Raw genomic sequence first — 18,193 nt, 5'->3', positions numbered from 1 at the left:
TAGTCAACAGAAATATTGCCTGGTTTCAGGTTGAGGGATTGCATAGGTATTAATCAAAATCTCATTATTTCACAAGCTGTAGCTGGGTATATCTGAATGTATGTATTTTTGAACTGAGTCTTTCATTGCCTGGTTAATTTATAGTGAAAAATGTTGGTGTGTGTCATCCTTGAGCCAATTTTTAATCCAAAACTCCTCCAAGACAGACATCCATCCATCTATTGACTACACCTGCATTATCCTGTCGAGGTTCGTGGAGAGCTGGAGCTTGTCCCAGCTGACACTTTGTGAGAAGCAGGCAACCATGCACACTCACTCCCACACCTACAGTCAGTTTGGAATCCCCAGTTTACATACCATACATTTCTATGAGTTTTGGCTCAATATGTAATACATAGGAAGTGTCAAGTGAAAATCAGCTGTTGTGATGCACAAATCTGGCCCAATTATTAGTAGATATTTGAAGTAATATCAGCAAATTGGTCTTGATTCAAAAGATGAGAGAAAAAGAGCTGATTTTTGCTGAATGACTGGAGCCACAGCTGCTGTACAACAGAAGATTCCACACATTTTTAGTTAACAACTGCCCACTTATTTTCCTCCCCACTGTCGCCAAGTTTGCTCTCCAGGGAACTACTGGGATTCTCTCTCTCTGTCTAGTTAGATCTTGACCTAACTATGTAAAGCATCCTGACATGACTATGATGTTATGACTTTGTGTCTTGTACAGTAAATGAAACTGAATTGATTTGAACTAAAGGATTTAATTGAACCAACAAGACAAACCAAATGAGAATTTTTAAACATTCTGCTCCATATGACTGTCAAATCTTTCACTTCTTCAAGGGACCAATCAATCATTCTGATGGTGTTATAATGAACCATTGTGTCGAACAAGGAGACAGTGTATAAAACCAGACACACCATTTCAAGTAAGATTGAGCAACTCACACTGTTGATTAAAACATTGTTGGGCCTTTTTTTTGTCTTGTGTAATTTATATTCTGCATTTTACGGTTTGGTTTCATCAAAAACCACAAACATTCTTCTCATAGATTCTTATGGGCACAGTACAGTAACACGAAACAATATGGAAAGAATCCAAGTCATGTCTTCCCCCAAATATGTGCGTTCTGATTTATGGTATGAAGCCACCAGGAATGCACACTAGCAGACAAGAAAACACTATACATCAAAGTTCATATCAGTGTATAAATTAATCTGGCTTTTATGACATGTGGTATTGGCAGCCCACTGTCATCTCACACCCACACTCATCCTAGTGAAGGAAGGCATGAATTAACGGCCACATGTCTCTCTGGTACGCATTCAACCTGTTAGAGGATTACCGCCTCCAGCGGGCTGACTCCAACCTGGATCACAGAACTGAGAGGAGAGAAACAGATCAAACACAGACAAAGAGATTTCTTGTACAAGGGCACCCTGCTCAGCTCACGTTCTGAGGCAGAGACGCGCCGAGCAGTTCCTTATCCCTTTATTTATAATAAAGCATAGGTTACAAAAAAGCAGAGGGTGGGGCGGTCCCACGCTCTGAGACAAAACATATGTGTGGTGTGAGAAGAAGAATTTTCTCGTGAGAATGAGAATGTTTAGCAGGTGAGGTGTATGTGTGTTGTGACTGTAAGCTGCATGTGTGGCAATGTGGTTACAACATACATTCTTGCGAGTGTACAGGCAAGTAGAAAACTACTGAAACTTAGCACAGAGATATATGATCATGTGAACACTCAATTTTCTTCTAACATTCCCTCCTGTTGGTCATCATGATTATATGCATTAATTCAATATTAAAGAACACAAAATAACATGATAAGGTAAACAAGATAAAATAGGATAAGAGACAGAGAGAAGTAATGACATAGGAAGTTCATTGGCCTAGTCACTAGAGTATTTACACAGAATCTTCTGCCTCGGAACCAGAATCCGTTGACGAGTCTGCACCTCCAGGTGCGTTATTGGTGTCATCCTGAGGCAGATGTTGATATTGGGAAAACAGAATATGCATTTGTACAGCAACAAGGCGAGTAATACAAGATTTGATGCATGGGATTACACAAGTAGTAAAAATGCAGAGTAAAACTAGAATTACAATTGAAGGCATTGCTAAAGAAAGAATTTTCCCTCTCCAGTCTCCCCATGATAACCAATCCCAAAAACTCCATCCTCCTGCGAGGTCAACGTCATCCTTTTTCATTTCTGCCAATAGGTCATTAAGATGATTTACTGTGTTGGAAATGTTACCAGCAATGTCAGGTATGTATGTGCAGCACTGATCACCTATAACGTGGCAGAGGCCTCCCTGTGAGGCTAAGAGGATGTCCAGTGCCATGCGGTGTTGTATTAGAGTGGCACGTACAGCTGCAACCCATGGAGTGAGTGCAGCAAAACCGTCTGACACAACAGAAGTTAGATTTTCCAATTGTACATGTAATTTGTCAATGTTATAAGCATTATTAATGGTTCCCCACCATGGCAACGATCCTCCTAAGAATTTAGTTCCTTCTGAGGTTAAACCAACATCATGCTTTGGTCTATAATGAGGATAGTGATGAGTGCTATACTTTAATTCATTATATACCTGAATTGTAGGTGTGAGATACACAAGAGTGCAGATTCCACTCCAGTGTGGTGGCAAGGCCTGCCATAGGCCTCCATCATCAGATGGACCGTACACTTGGGTACCATTCAGAGTTAATGGGTCAGTCACCTGCAGAGAATACATAGGGCGGTTTTGGCCTGAGGAGGCATCCGCGTTGGTTTCTTCACTAGCCTATAGTGCCAGACTTGTCAGTCTGTGTCCCCAGACGCATCAGGCTAGTCCTGCATACTGTCCAGTAGACTGCCCTATAGGAAACTCTAGTCTTGGTCACTATGTATCTCTTTGACTGCCTCTGTTATTAGTTTACAATGTGATAGATGTATCCAGGATGGTCTCTCTGCTATTTTGATTGCGGTTGGTGTTGTTAATAGTACTTGGTAGGGTCCCTCCCACCTGGGTGTGTTCAACAAGTCTCTCATCCAGTCTGCTAGATTATTTTCTCTTTCTGATTTCACTAAATCAGAGTTAAAAACTGGCATGGGAAAAGGTCGTCCATACACTATTTCAAAAGGGGTTAAACCTTTTTCTGTTTTAGTTATTCTCATCCACATTTTTACTAAGGATAAACAATCTGTCCATGGTCTCTTTGTTTCTTCTACTGCTTTTCTTAGCCTTTGTTTTATGGTGCCATTTGTTCTTTCCACCAGTCCTGCACTTTGTGGGTGATATGCACAGTGGTTTTTTAGAGACATTCCTAATGCTTCTGCTAGGTGCTGCACTGTTTCATTCACAAAGTGTGTGCCATTATCTGATCTAATTACTCGTGGTATGCTGTATGTTGGAATGTAATGTCCTGCTAGACATTTAGCCATGCTTAGAGCATCATTTTTCTTTAATGGGTAAATTTCAACCCATTTTGTACAAAGCACATACAATGACTAATGCGTATTTTCCGTGTCTGGAGTCGCTTAATTCTATAAAATCCATATGTATGGTGTGAAATGGATGTGGAGGTGTAGGAAATTGTCCTCTTTTCGGTCTCTGATTTCCCTGTGAATTGTGTTTTTGACAACTCATGCACTTTGCAAACATGTTGTTTAGCAGAAATTTCAAAATTTTTAAAATTTTGTGTTACCATCCCTCCTGTTGAGACATGGTAACACCATGGCTCACCAAAGCTGCTGTGGCATGCAATGATTTAGGAAGGATAGGTTTACTGTCAATATGCAAAATGTCATCTTTTGTGGTCTCCCCTCTTTTGTGCCAGGTTTTTTGTTCAGAAATGGGAGCAGATAGTTGAGCATCTTTCAACAGTTCACAATTCAGAGATGGGAAAAGAGCTATGTCATAAAAGCGGCAGCTTTTGCAGCTAGATCAGCTTTGTTATTTCCTCTAGTAATGGAGGAATCATCATTTTGATGAGCAGCATATTTACACAAAGAAAGTGAGGTGGGTAGTGAAACTGTCTCTAAGAGTGTTAACATCATTCTACTGTGAGTGAGTGGCTTCCCAGTTGCTGTGGTTAAGCCACGATGTGCCCAAACACGTGAAAAATGGTGCACTGAATCAAAAACATATTGGCTATCAGTCCATATGCAGATGTCTTTCCCTTCGGAGAGTTGACACGCTCGAGTGACAGCATGTAATTCAGCTGTTTGAGTTGAGAAAGAAGGAGGAAGTGAACCAGACTCAATAAGTGTGGTTTCTGTAGTTACTGCGTAGCCCACACGGTTCCTTCCTTTTTCATCTTTCTGTGCAGAGCCATCAACAAACAGGTGCTGTTGTTGAGGCTGTGGTATCTTAAAAATGTCATCACGAGGCACAGTTTCATGCTCCACCTCAGTTTTACAGCAATGATGTGTTCCATCTAATGGAGTAGCAAGCATGCTCGCAACATTAACCTTTTTGCACTGAGTGTAGGAGATTTGAGGATTAGATAACAGAATGGAAATGAGGCTTAGCAGTCTTGTGTTTTTAATAAATGGTAATGGTGTCTGTAATAAGACTAAAGGAACATTGTGTTCAACTTTGATGTCTAATGTGTCAAAACAATATCAGAACTAGCTTCTATAGCTTCAGCTATAGCTGTGCATGCTTGCACGCAGGTAGGTAAGCCAGAAGCCACCACATCTAGTTTCTTAGAATAAAAAGCTAAAGGTCGGTGTCTCGCACCAAAAGGTTGGGTAAGTACAGCGGACATGAATCCCTGATGCGATGAGACAAATAAAGTGAATGGTAGAGAGTAATTTGGGAAAGCTAGCACTGTATCTGATTGCAAATACACTTTCAACTTTGTGAAACAGTCCATAGTTTCAGGTGTCCACTGTATTTTGTCTATCATGGTCATCTGTTTCCCATGTATTAAATTCTGTAGTGGCTGAGCACTTTTAGTATAGTCAGGAATCCACGTTCTGCAGTAGTTACACAAACCGAGGAATGACATCATTTGTTGTTTGGTTTCAGGTTGAGGAGTATTCAAAATGGCCATTCTGTGAGAGAATATGACCTAGATATACAACCTCAGGTTGGCAGAGTTGAATTCTCGTTTTAGAGACCTTATGACCTTCAGCATACAGGTGTTGTAACACTGTCAACGTGTTTCTTTCACAGTCTTGTTTGGTATGTCCAGTTATTAATATGTCATCGACATATAATAAGTACTGACCGTTTATCAGGGGGGAACACCTAGTCATAGAGGCACGCAGAGCTTGGGAATACAAAGTTGGGCTATTTGTGAAACCTTGTGGAAGTCTGGTATAGGTATACATTTGACCATTGTATTGGAATGCGAATAAATCTTGGGATTCTCTGTCCAATGGAACAGAGAATAATGCATTGGATAAATCTACAACACTAAACCATTTGTCTCGAGAGCCTATACTGTTCAAAAGAGTATGTGGATTGGCTACTTCCACAGGTTCGGGTTCTACTATAGCATTTACTGCTCGTAGATCTTGAACCATTCTCCATTTTCCATTTGCCTTTTTTACAGGAAAAATAGGAGTTTTGCAAATAGGTGTGTCAGTTTTTCGTAGTATTCCTGCCTTCAACATGTCCTTTATGACTGGTCCTATGCCCTCCTGTGTTTCCTGAGTCAGTGGATATTGTTTTAATTTTGGTCTGTCTGATTTGACTAATTTCACTTTTATAGGATCCTGATCTTTTATTAATCCAACATCTGTCGGGCTTGTAGACCATAATGCAGATGGTAACGTACCTAATAATTGCATATGTTCTAATGACAGTGCAAACTGTGGTTTTTCTAATGGTCAGTTCTTTTCATCTAGGTGTGTCTGTGGCGTGACTCCTACATACAGTCTCAAAACCTTTTTCCTAATTTGTGTGTTTTTGCCTGTACTCCAACCATCATCATCAGGTTTTGAATAGTCATCTCTTTTAGCTTTCTCCAACATAAAAGGCATGTTTCACCACTGGCGACTCTTAGCTTTTGTCAACGAGACATGTGCAGGTGTGATTTTGCTTATTGATTTTAGTTCAAAAGTCCCATAAAATCGATTTTGGATGAGCACAAAAGTTCCTAGTGAATGAGTGCAAAAGTCCCAGAAAAGACTAGTCTGGATGAGGACAAAAGTCCATAATGGATGAGTCCAAAAGTCCCTTGGATGAGCACAAAAGTTCTTAGTGAATGAGTGCAAAAGTCCCAGATAAGTAGCTACAGAACAGTCAGTCAGTACTGTTACAAAATACCCAGTCAGCGGTAAATAGGAGTGAATGAGTCTGTTTGTGTTCTGTGTTTTGAGAAACGCTCATTAAAAAACTCTAGTGAGTTTGCGATCTCAATTTTTTATTTTATCCAATAAGGATCACGTACAAACGGTGTTTTGAGTAAGCTCTGCCCGCAGTAAATTAGTTACTGTAGAAGCTTGGTGGAGGAACTTCACTCAATTTCACCTCATGTTTGTGACATCCTTAGAGGAACCCTCATAGTGTAAAATTAAAAGAGTTTGGTAATTATCCATTTTGTATCTAAAGACGGAGAAATAAAAACTAAATATTTCTGGACTCCTCCGTCAATAAACTCTCTACTAGTAGATTTACAAGTTGAAACATTTTATGAGAGCGGTGGAATAACCCAACAACCCAACATATAAAACTGACCTACTTTTTACAGCATCAACCCTCCTAGACATGCTGTCTTATGTAGTGACATGTAGTGACATACAACAGAAGAAAACTGGTGTTTGTGGCACTACAGCAAAGTAGCTTTTGATCGATGAGTAAATTTAAAAATAAAGGGTCGAATGTTAAAACTGACTGGAATGAGGAGTCTTTTATACTGTTGCTAGAGAGATTTATACTTTGGTAAGACACTGGCTGCTAAAGGCTGGAAAAGCTGGGCATGAAAGCTTGTCTGAGCTTTCAAAAACAATGCCAAATATGTCCTCTACTTCTTGAAAAGAAACTTTACTAACTGAAAGGGTGATTCATTGCAAGAAAGTTGCAAGATAATATTTGCTGTGCTGTTTTAAAAACTGTCTGCAAAACAAGCATTTACTTTACAGCACTTCATGCTTCAATGAGTTAAAAATTGTGCCGTCTTACAAAGTGTGAAGCTCGAAGTTGTCTGTTCTAAATGGGCTATTTCAGCTTCTTTAACTTTAAATGCAACTGAGCTGCTGCTGTCCACGCCTCTTCAGAAAGAAGACTCTCTCTGCGTCTCTGATGGACAGCATAGAGAAAAACAGCTGACAGCATAACAGCCAACACAGATGTGATTGACTGTTAAGACCAAGACTTTCTTTCTGAGTAAACACTTGACATGGAAATATTACTGAATTTACAGCACAGCCCTTTTTTTAAACTCGTGTACGATGACTTTTTCAGACGACACTGCAGTTATAAAATCAGTATCTTAGTAGTACAGAGCAGCAGCTTGGAAATGGCTATGTAATGTTCTGTTGTCTGACCACAAAAGGAGAAAATTCTATTAATGTAAACAGCTTTATTTAGAATTTGGCTACATTAAGGTACAGAATAAGTGAGCACAGAGAGCAGGAGAGAAGCAAACAGATGTAAACACTGGCTGAGCTTAGACTGCACTGAAGCCCACTTCAAATTGCTCTTAAAATTTCCACAATCTCTAAATGTCATTCAGCTTTATAGTTTCCATGGAGCTCTGATTAGTGGGCATACAATCAAAGCTGATGGTAACGCTATGAACTTGTATGAGCTTACTATCAGTAATAAAATTCTAGTGGATCTTCATTTCATGAAATCCTGGGAGTGCATGAGAGATCGTGGGTTCACTCTTGCAGCAAAACATTTGGTTAGCTTTACTTGTGGCGGAGACACTTTAGAATTAGTAGAAGGAGCTCCAGAAAGTAAATAAATCCGATGGACTGTGAGTCAGCTGTTCATTCTGAATGGCTCACCTGGAAGCAGTCTGCAGTGAGGGAGGAAGCAGGATTATATAAAGGTCGAACTGGATGACTATTAGTTCCTCAGTTGGAACATAGCAGTTGAGTAAAATTCTTACTTGAGTAACGGCACAAGTAATTGTTTTCATATCTTAACAGCTTTTACTTTACATGTCTAATTTTAAGAACTACAAAGCACAATGAAAACGGATTTTCACTATGTGGAGTCTATAAATTTTATTTATTTTTTTTTAAATTATGTGGGTCTGGAGTTGCAGAGATGAACTTTTTTGGCATTTTTATTCTGTGGATAGTGTCTCACTGAGGATTTCATTCTTGTGTAAGACTAACAGTGGAAATACTTAAAGCTCCAACAAGGAATCACTGCCATTTCTTTTGTTTGTCACAATTCCATCGTGTGATCGCTCTGAAGATTTCCACTGAATCACTACAAATATCACTTGAAATAAAAACAGAGCAGTAAAATTACTGTGACGTTCTTGTACACTGTCATGTCATTAGATCACACCTGCTTAATGAGGTGAGTCCAGTTATTATTCCAGTTATGTAACTAGGTTTAATAGTGAAGCTTGTCATTTCCTCTCATGACTTGTCAGGGCAGTTCATTATTTAAGTGCTTGTAAGGCAGGTTATATTGTATTGAATTTCAGTGTTTATAAGGAATCAGTCTTCATGGCATTTTTTCCTTGTATGTGGTTTTACTTTCTGTACTTCAATCAAACTTGCCCGGACTTTTCTGTATTTTATTTGACACTATCTTTTACATCTTTTTATTTTTTCTCAGATTTTGACTGTAAAGCACTTTGAATAATCTTTGTTTGCAATCAGGTTGTGCGTTTTTGATGATAACAAAACTCATTGTCTTTTCAGTGAAGAAAGAAACATAAAGATGAAAATTCAGGTGTTACTGATGTAACGTGTAATGTGTTTTGTAGAACAGTGGTGCCTTGTGGCTGTATTGATGAATTACAAAGCTAACTATCCACTGTTTAGTTAGCTTACTTCTTCAGCTCGGGATTTAGCAATTTACCAAAACACGAGCGTGTGGTGAATACAGCAAAAAGGAAAGGATATGCTCACATTTAATTAAAGCACACGCCTTTCAAAGAAACGTTCCTCCACAGCACAGGGTACTCCAGTAAGTTTGCATTTCATACAGACTGAATCGGTGTCTACAACTGTGTGCTAACGTTAGCAAAATTAGCAAACAAGAATAGCGGTTGCTAACGTGACAGTGCTGCCGGCTGTACGAACGACTGGCACAGATTTATCTACCAAGGAGTTCATGAGGCACAGTACAGTTGTCTAACATGTAATACTATTAGTATAATTTGCTTCAATGAAAGACTTAAAGTTTTTTAAATAACTGGCCAGCAGTTTGAAACATGCTAGGAGGTAGACAGCTATGTTAGCATAGCTAGCTAGTGCTAAAGTTAGCTGTGGGCATTAACGTTAGCTGTAACCTGTCTGTCAGCTTCTCTGGACATGGGAGCATGGGAGTGATTAGGTTACATTAGCTGTTGATATGCATATCTCCTAATATACTATTCTTCGCAGGCAGCCATGTCAGGGATTAAAAGGAAAATAGAAGGCAATGATCCCGACTATGAGGACATTTCGCTGGTCCAAAATAGTAAGAGAAACAAAGCGGCTGAACATAATGGTAAGTTCATGCTCTCCACCCTGAGCTACTACACCTGCTTTGCATGTTGTGGTCAAAAGGAACTGCACTCTGTCATTTACTGTACCTTAATTTATATTCTTCCCCTTTTATTATGTCAGCTCGAGAAGTAACAGTGCAGAAAATTGAAACCATCATCAGGGAGCAGTTTTCTTTGGAAATGAAGAACAAAGAGCATGAGATAGATGTGATAAGTCAGGTATGTGGATGATACTGGAGAAGTATCTCCTTGTTATTGTTGTATATTTCACTTGTTTGTATTAGCAATTCAGAAAAGTGTTGTACTGATGTGGGAATAACTTATGGATTCTTTTCTGTGTTTAGGGGAGAGCAAAGCATGTTGGTTTATTGTGTCTTCATTGTTTTGCAGCGGCTTAATGAAGCCAGGAGGATGATGGACAAGCTGCGGGCATGTATAGTGGCCAATTACTATGCCAACGCTGGAATGACAAAACTCTCAGAGGTAAATTCCTGTGTACTCTTAAGCAGATGGCTGTCTAAGGTGGTGGTTTAGTATAGTAGCATTAACCAGTATTCCCTCTGTGTCTTAGCATGGCTCTAAGAGTGACCCTGCTGTGCTGAACCATCCAGCCATCCGCCGGTTCCTGGAGTCCCCGTCTCGTTCCTCTTCCCCTCTCAACCAGGGCTCTGAGACTCCTTCTCTGGCCCATTCAGAGTCTGAGTCCCTCTCACAGCAAGGAGAAGGAGCTGAGAGGAATGGAGAGGGATCGTGGAGAGACGACAGCAACAGGCAGGAGCGCAGACCTGGACGTAATGTAGGCAAAGTGAGTTCGACTGACCTGAGATGATGAAAATATTGATTGTTTGATGATTGTGAAGTGGGTATAAGCATCATCCTTTTACCTTTCGTGAAGCCTGCTGTGTTTTTCATTATTTGGTGTAGGACACATTTGGAGTGCCATCGACCTTAGGAGCAGAGCAGAGGGTGACCTACCACACCACGGGAGACGAGGCCTCTAGACTCTATGCAAAGAAGACAATCGTAGTGGGGAATGTGTCCAAGTATGTAACTAAACTAAACAAGTATTTTACTCACTCAGTCATCTTTGTGACTTACTGTGCCATAGAGCCGGTCTTTCCAATTTAGAGCTTGGGGGGCCTCTTAGGAAGTCAGCATCGTGTTTACATAGTCTGACTCACCAGATGTAGGATGCAGTTATAGGCCCGTCACTGGCTGCTCATGTCAGGCAGTTTTGGCCTCTTCTTTGATTCTTTGCATGTTACCATTTTCAAAATTTACTTTACTACGAGAAGCAACAACGGCAACAACTTCTGGGTAGAAACCACTCTGAAACTTATAAACTTTGCTGAGGATTTGGATCATGGAGTAAGGCAGCCCTGTTAATTTTTTTCCACTAGATTTTATATTTTAATGATAATGTAAGTCTGCCTGCATGCATATGTTCCACCTAAAAACAAAAAATCCACCTAACCCTGAAGACACATTCTACACCTAGCTCCACCCTATCAGTTGTGATTGGTTTATAGAAAACAAACAAGTGAGAGCTTTTTCCCCTATAGCAGAATGAAACTGAGGTGCAGCCAGCCCATTATGTATCACATAATGGACTGGTAAAGTGAAACTAGTGTTTATGTGATAGAAGAAAACATCGTCTAATTTGTGTTGAACTTTTGAATAGGTTTAAAATCACAAGTGAACATACCTGTTGTAACAAATAGAAAATGAGAGTATTTTCTTTCTTACAAACTACAACATGAGAAGTCGCAACTTCATCAGTCTTTCTGAAAAACTTTGATAACATAATTTTCCAAATGTGTCTATATTCTAAATGAACCCTTTTGAAAACAGCTAGCTTTTGCCTCCCGAGAAGGAATTGAAAAGTTTGAGAATAAGTGAAATCAGTGAACGAGTTATAAGCTATCAGATGACTTGAGCTTTTAAGCAGGTTGTCGCCTTTTATGGTGTTGTCGAAAATAGATTTAAATTCGAAAAGATCTTTGAATTTATTGGCTGAAATGAACCAAACTAAGAGATAGAGAAAGGAGAAACTAATGCATGAACATTATTGTTCATACATGAAAAAGCAAAATGTGAGGTTAACTGTACAACAGCGGGGAAGTTCTTATTGTTTAAATTACTCAGCTGAATTCATCTCTCACATGACTGTGCACAGAAGCGATGACATATAAATCAGTTTTGCTACAAGTTCATTCTTGAGAAAAGTTGGAAAATTTAAAGCCCCCCTGGGTCTGAGTTCATCCAGACAGTTTCTCAATTAAGGTGAAAATGAAGAACTTATTAATTCTAGGACTCTTGACTGACAAGGCCCATGTATTAACTCTGAATGTCTCAGAGGGCTAAATGGGATATTCGTTTCTCATTTGTCACAGTGTATATTTGTACATAATAAGAGGGCGTTAGATGGTTTGTAAAAGATATATGGAACTAGGTGTGCTTAAGTGCACCAAGAACACTTCATTCTCTGGCAGCCTTTGTAAAGCTGGGATGATTATTGTACCTAGCTTTTTTTGCAGTTGTCCATTTGGAGCTGAGTTTCTGCTTGTGACTTATTCAACACCGTCTTCCCTCTTTCCCCTTATCAGAGTTTTAAGAAACACAGAAAACAAAAAATACCAGGTCTTGCCCTACCAACACGTGTCATCACTTCTTGTTTTGCTACTTGTGTCGTTTTTAACTCCTCCTCCTTTAACCGTCTGAACGCATTATCTCCTATCTTCACATTGGCTAAATCTTCACTGCCTCTGGCTGTTTTTCAACTTTGTTACTTTCAGGTACATTCCCCCTGATAAACGGGAGGAGAATGATCAGTCTACACACAAGTGGATGGTGTATGTCAGAGGCTCCAGGAGAGAACCCAGCATCAACCACTTTGTAAAGAAAGTCTGGTTCTTCTTGCATCCCAGCTACAAACCCAATGACCTAGTGGAAGTCAGGTTTGTGCCAGTTTTTTTTTGTTTTTCATATTTAAGATGTTCAAAAAGCACTTCCCAGACATCTACACATTAACTGAGATAGGTGGGGCTCCTCCTCTTGTTATAGACACTGGCACTCAGGTGTTGTTTCATCTTAGGCAACAATAGAAATCAGAGAGACTGAGATATACGTGTTCAAGGAAGATTTGCCCTCACAGTATTTTGTTGCCCATGGACACAATATTTACGTCTACCCTTTTTTGTTATTGTAAATCAGTAGTTTGCCCTAACTGTTTCTTCTCTCCACTTGCCAAACTTAAGGAAGTAAAGAAACGATTTTGGATTATGTCATCTGCCTGAGAACCATTCATCAGCTGACATGTAATTCAGGATTAACTGTCTTGGAAAAAAAGAACTTCCAAGTGCAAAAAACAGTCTGCTAATCACAGACTTACCAGTAAACAAACCGTTATGAACATCTTTTATTAAACAGTGCCCCCTTGAGTATATTTCCTGATGCAGTTCATTCATGCCCACTAATCATATCAATTTGTAAAAAAACAGTATTTGGGTCACTAAATGATAATTCGTCCAGCTAATTCTCATAAGCAGTTAATGTTTACGAAACTTAAGAAACAACATGTTCAATATGCAGATTGTACACACGCATCAATAGGTGACGTCATGTACCGCAAAATGAGTCAGACTAGGAGTCAACGTCAACATGACTAATCTTGGCCACGCCTAAATTATACATACAAGCTAGTCTGCCCTGGCCCAAAGCGCTAAGGTGTGTAGATCAGTTAATTTAGTAAGCATCTGGAAGGAACAGAACATTTATGGCCTTTAGTTCTGTAGTTTTAGGTATTATCCTCTAAAAACGGCAAAGGATTTAAGTTTGCCCATGGCTTCTGAATAAATGATCTCTTTCATCAGTCAGCAATCCTTATCCTGAGCTGTAGCCTCCTGGCTGTTTGAGCTGACAAAGCACTCACATTGCTGTTTCAGCCGCACATAAGCTCCCCCTGACTGACTCGAGTCTTCATTCCCGGTGAACCCTTCACATGCCTGATGCTCTCTGCTGACTCTCAACGCAGCACGAATGTAGATGAGGGGATGAATAAAAGTAAGAAAGAACAAATGCAGCACTTGTAGGGTGCGCTTTAACCGACACAAAATATCCAGGGATATGCACATGGCCTCGTAAGTCTGATCACTGTCTGTAATGTTGAGATGAAAACCTCAAGCTTCAAAGGGGGAGAAGATGAGAGTCCTGCAAGTCATTGATTTCAGGAGATTAACTCAATCTCAGCCAGAAAACAGGGTGGGAGTATTTTTTTTACAAAGACATTGTGATGCATTCTCTATAGATTTTCCCCCCTCCAGATCAGTATTTTAATGATGTTACATAAGAAATTTTGAATGTGTATGTTCTCAGTGAGCCTCCCTTTCATTTAACACGTCGCGGTTGGGGTGAGTTCCCTGTGAGGATCCAGATCCACTTCAAAGACCCTCGCAACAAACGTATTGACATCATCCACCAGTTAAAGGTCAGACCACATTATACACCCCATCATCATTCAGCTTCATTTCCTCTTCAGGCTGGTACACAGTAGTTTTCCAAAGGCAGATTAAACTGAGCTGCTTATAGACACCCTAAAGGGTCTATGATGTACTTTGACTCCTGTCACTAACAGTTAAATACACAGTTTGGTGTTTGACAAAAGCAAAATAATGCAAGTGTATATTTAAAACCAAAGTAGCTGCATTGCTGTAGGCATACTTTGTAGTACAGTTCAATTAGAATTTTTATAGATGAGATGAAGAATTATTCATAATTTAGCCCTCTCAAATTATTAGTGATTAGAACTCATTCATCAAGCTTTCTTTAATTTCACATTCATTAAAATCTCTATGTTGATGTCTTTTGTTTTGCTTCAGCTCGACAGAACATACACAGGGCTACAGACACTTGGGGCAGAAACTGTAAGTTATAAATGTTTGCTTTATTTCCTGCCGTGACTTTTTTCCTCTGAGCTTTACCTTGATGATGAGCTTCATTTGTTCCAGGTGGTTGATGTGGAGCTTCATAGGAATTCTCTTGGGGACGACTACATCCCTCACTCCTCTTCCACCAAGGTGACTCACAGAGCAGCCAGCCCCATGTCGGCCACCTCCCTGGCTCAGAGTTATGGACGCTCTAGTTCTCCCATTTCACATGACTCCAGTGTAGACAAAGGTACACCAACAGAAACTTCTATCCTTTTAATGAAAATAGAAAGGGATATTTTAGTACATTTTGAAAACTAGGGCACACCTACCTGCCTGTGGGTGTATATACTGGGCTGTTTTGAAAATTATAAGATCAAGATAATAAGCAGGTTCTAATTGTATTTATTCCGATTTTTTTTTTTTAGATTTTAGGCAATGTAGTAGCTCAGAGAGTGTAATTTTTTTCTTGGCACCTGTTGCTGATGCTCTACCATCAAACCAAATTGTACCAATTCTGTGGTTTCTCAGGTTTCCTAAACAAAAAGCCTTGTCTCTAAAGAATAGAGTTGGATACATTGTATTACCACTTGTTTAACTCTATAAAAGACAGTTGTTATCAGCGCCACATAAAGGTGAAACAGAATTTTATTAAAATCTACTCTTCCGTCTCCAGGTTTCATCAAAACAGAGATGGGGAGACCAGCAGGTGGTCATAGTACAGGCCTCACTGCTGGTGAACGCACTCCAACACGCCCCAAAGCTGGGGATAGGGTGACTCTTGGTTCCCATGGCAACTCTGCCTTCCAGCCCATCACAGCAAGCTGTAAGATTGTCCCCCAAGGACAGCCACCCAGTCCTGCTGAGTCTCCTGGGAAATCATTCCAACCAATCACTATGAGCTGTAAAATAGTTTCAGGTAAATATCGCCACCTAGTGTTCAATTTCACATTGTTTCTAAAGAATGTTTAATCACTTTGCCTCACTTCTTTTTATGTAAATGAAATAAAAATGTACATTTGATAAACTGGATTTCGTCACTCAGATGAAGGAAGTTTGTAATAGACCAAAGGGGAGAGGTCATACAAAACTCACCTCATTTTATAGCTATTTTTTAAAGTAGTTTTTTAAGATCAGTTTTATGCATCTAAGATTATTTAAAACCCTGATAGATGCCTTCAGAAAATACATACCTGACATTTGAATATGTCAGTATTCTAGGTTGGATATTGTTCTGTTGCTTTTATGTTAGTATGAATAGAGACATTGTATTATAAAAAAACAAGTTTATTGTGTGTTCTTGTAAACTCATGTTTGTTCTGTTTGCCAAACATTGTAGAAATTGGTTTCTATATTACTGAGTTTTGTAGATTTGCAAAATGTTTTTTTTTTCTTTTCAAATTGCCTTCACTGCAAATACAAATAAAGTAAATTAATGCAAAAGCACACAAAAGTTCAGCTGGGTGGCACAAAAACCGTGAATAATAGAAAGATTGTAGCTCATAGTACATCAAATAGACACTTGAATATATTATAAATCACACAACCTTTATCCTTTCAGGACTGATCTGAGAGGAAATGTGTTTTTGTTTTAAATTTGAGTCTGTGACACGAGTTGATGTGTGTACACGCCACCTCATAATTTTCCCAGAACTGCTAAATTTCAACAATCCCTGAAGCATTTTTGTACTATGCTTTTTCCATGTTGAATTGTTATTAGCACTAGTAAAGACAATTATTTTGCTAATAGCCCATTTCTCCCCCACAGGGTCACCCATCTCCACACCGAGCCACTCTCCGCTGCCCCGCACACCCACAGCCTCCACCCCTGTCCATAGCAAGCAGAGCTCTTCCTCTGTCCTCAACAATCCTTACATCATTGTTGACAAACCAGGCCAGGTGATCGGCATGGCTTCCTCGTCTGCTGCCTCCACAGGTACGCATCTCCTACTCAGTGTCAAAGTGCTGCTTGAAATCGGAAGTGGACCTGCATCAAAATTGAGAAGCGGTGTCTGTGCCGCCCACATAGAATATAAAAATGGCTATGAGGAATGTACTCCATAGCAGAACAGATGATGAACAATACCGTCCAGACTCCCCCCTTTCTCTCTGTTTCTCTCTGTACATTTTGGTACGTTTCTTTTTCCTTTTTTATCCACTTGTTTTTTTCTTATCTAGCTCTGTGCGTACCCTTTTATTTTTCTTTCTCCCTCTCTCTCTGCCCCTGAGTTTCTCTTTTGTCCCCAATTTGCACTCCTAAAGTATGACGTGTGGTGAGCCAGCAGGATCGTTTCTGGATGACAGGTTACCATGGTGACAGAGCTGATGTGTTTCATGTCCAGATTAGAAGGATATTGGATGAGACCCCACACTCACATTGAATTTTGTATGTGATTGCATGTGTGTATTTGTCCTTAAATATAGTGCACAATTGTCTGCACAAATCACAGTTCATTTCCATATGAAACAAGTGGGCAGTCTGTGTATGCGTCACTACGTCAGAGAACGGTGTCATCTTACATGACCATAACCGCTGTATTTACTTCCCCACATCAGCAGCATCAGTTCATATTCCACTTAGGAGCTCTTTCCCTGAGATTGCTCTCACGCCCACTCAGCCACTCCTACACTTCCTCTACAAATGCACAGCTCGACCAGATCTGGCAGCAGGATTGGAGTGCTATTAAATGATGTTTTATCAAGCTGGAAGAGGCTGATGTGGGCGTTGTGGCTGATTCACCAATCCTGCAATGAAACAAATTTTAATGCAGTAGGTAAGGAACGGAACTTCAGCAGTACTCAGCTCCCTGAGTAAATACCGCACAGCCAGAGCTGGGCTTCAGCACCCACGCTGACTAACCCTGACAAGAAACTGTCACCCTGCACCACAAGAGCCTTGAAATTTTAGGAAAGGATGACAGGAAAAACTGTGGCCCTCACCCATACATGCATTTTTTTTCCATGAATTATTGTGTATGTCTGTTTGTGATTTTCACAGGAAGCCCCTCCACTAAACAGTCTGCTGTTCAAGGCACTCGCTCTCCAGCTCCTAAAGTTCACACTGGCACCTTCCTCTCCTCAGGGGTGAAGGTGAGTTGGTAGAGCTTTATTGGTTTCAGTCTGAAGCCTGAATTGAACAGATTTGTACAGATCTGTCCTCCAAATGTGAAGATGGTCTGTCCCTGTAGTATCTTTAACAAAGCAGTGTGATATTAATAGTAGGCTAGGGTGCTATCTTCAGCAGATGTGAGTGCCTTGGCAGCTATTTAAATGGGACATCATTGTGAACATGGGGGAGGGGGTGTGGGAAGCTTTGCGGAGAGAATTGCACAGTTCTGTTTCATGCAAAATGTGTCAATAGCCTGCTGTAAAATCATCCCACTCCCACATGTTCATCACACTATCAGTATCCACAAAGAATGAAATCTGATTTCACTTTTTTTTTAATTGTAGTGATGCTTTCATTAGTTTCTGATTCTGTAGTTTCCTCAATTGTAAATCGTTGACATTTGCTGTCATACTAAAGTCTGGGGCAGAGAGGACAGATGGTGCACATAAAAGCATCCACTTGATAAATAAATGATGATGCTGTTTTTCTAAGATCTGTTTTAAGCAGCAAATCTCTTCTTGCTGCTCAGTCTGTAGCCT

At 39.9% G+C, this 18,193-nt stretch overlaps 1 protein-coding gene across 3 annotated transcripts in view; it reads left to right on the top strand.

Annotated features, from left to right (window-relative positions):
* The first annotated feature begins 8,934 nt into the window (after nt 1–8,934).
* yeats2 (YEATS domain containing 2) overlaps nt 8,935–18,193 on the top strand; it is a 24,286-nt gene continuing 15,027 nt past the window's right edge. For all 3 annotated transcript variants that reach the window (XM_023283515.3, XM_023283514.3, XM_023283512.3), the window contains exons 1-13: nt 8,935–9,097; nt 9,517–9,622; nt 9,742–9,839; nt 10,011–10,103; nt 10,192–10,425; nt 10,545–10,663; nt 12,416–12,577; nt 13,995–14,106; nt 14,498–14,542; nt 14,627–14,795; nt 15,222–15,464; nt 16,314–16,481; nt 17,544–17,635. In XM_023283515.3, coding sequence (XP_023139283.1) covers nt 9,523–9,622; nt 9,742–9,839; nt 10,011–10,103; nt 10,192–10,425; nt 10,545–10,663; nt 12,416–12,577; nt 13,995–14,106; nt 14,498–14,542; nt 14,627–14,795; nt 15,222–15,464; nt 16,314–16,481; nt 17,544–17,635 — 1,635 coding nt within the window. In that variant the 5' untranslated portion in view covers nt 8,935–9,097; nt 9,517–9,522. The remainder of the gene's footprint in view (nt 9,098–9,516; nt 9,623–9,741; nt 9,840–10,010; nt 10,104–10,191; nt 10,426–10,544; nt 10,664–12,415; nt 12,578–13,994; nt 14,107–14,497; nt 14,543–14,626; nt 14,796–15,221; nt 15,465–16,313; nt 16,482–17,543; nt 17,636–18,193) is intronic.

The sequence above is a fragment of the Amphiprion ocellaris genome, chromosome 10, assembly GCF_022539595.1.
Source record: "Amphiprion ocellaris isolate individual 3 ecotype Okinawa chromosome 10, ASM2253959v1, whole genome shotgun sequence".
Lineage (NCBI taxonomy): Eukaryota > Metazoa > Chordata > Actinopteri > Pomacentridae > Amphiprion > Amphiprion ocellaris.
Note: the sequence above shows the minus strand (reverse complement) of the source record. Positions and strands in the feature narration are given on the sequence as shown.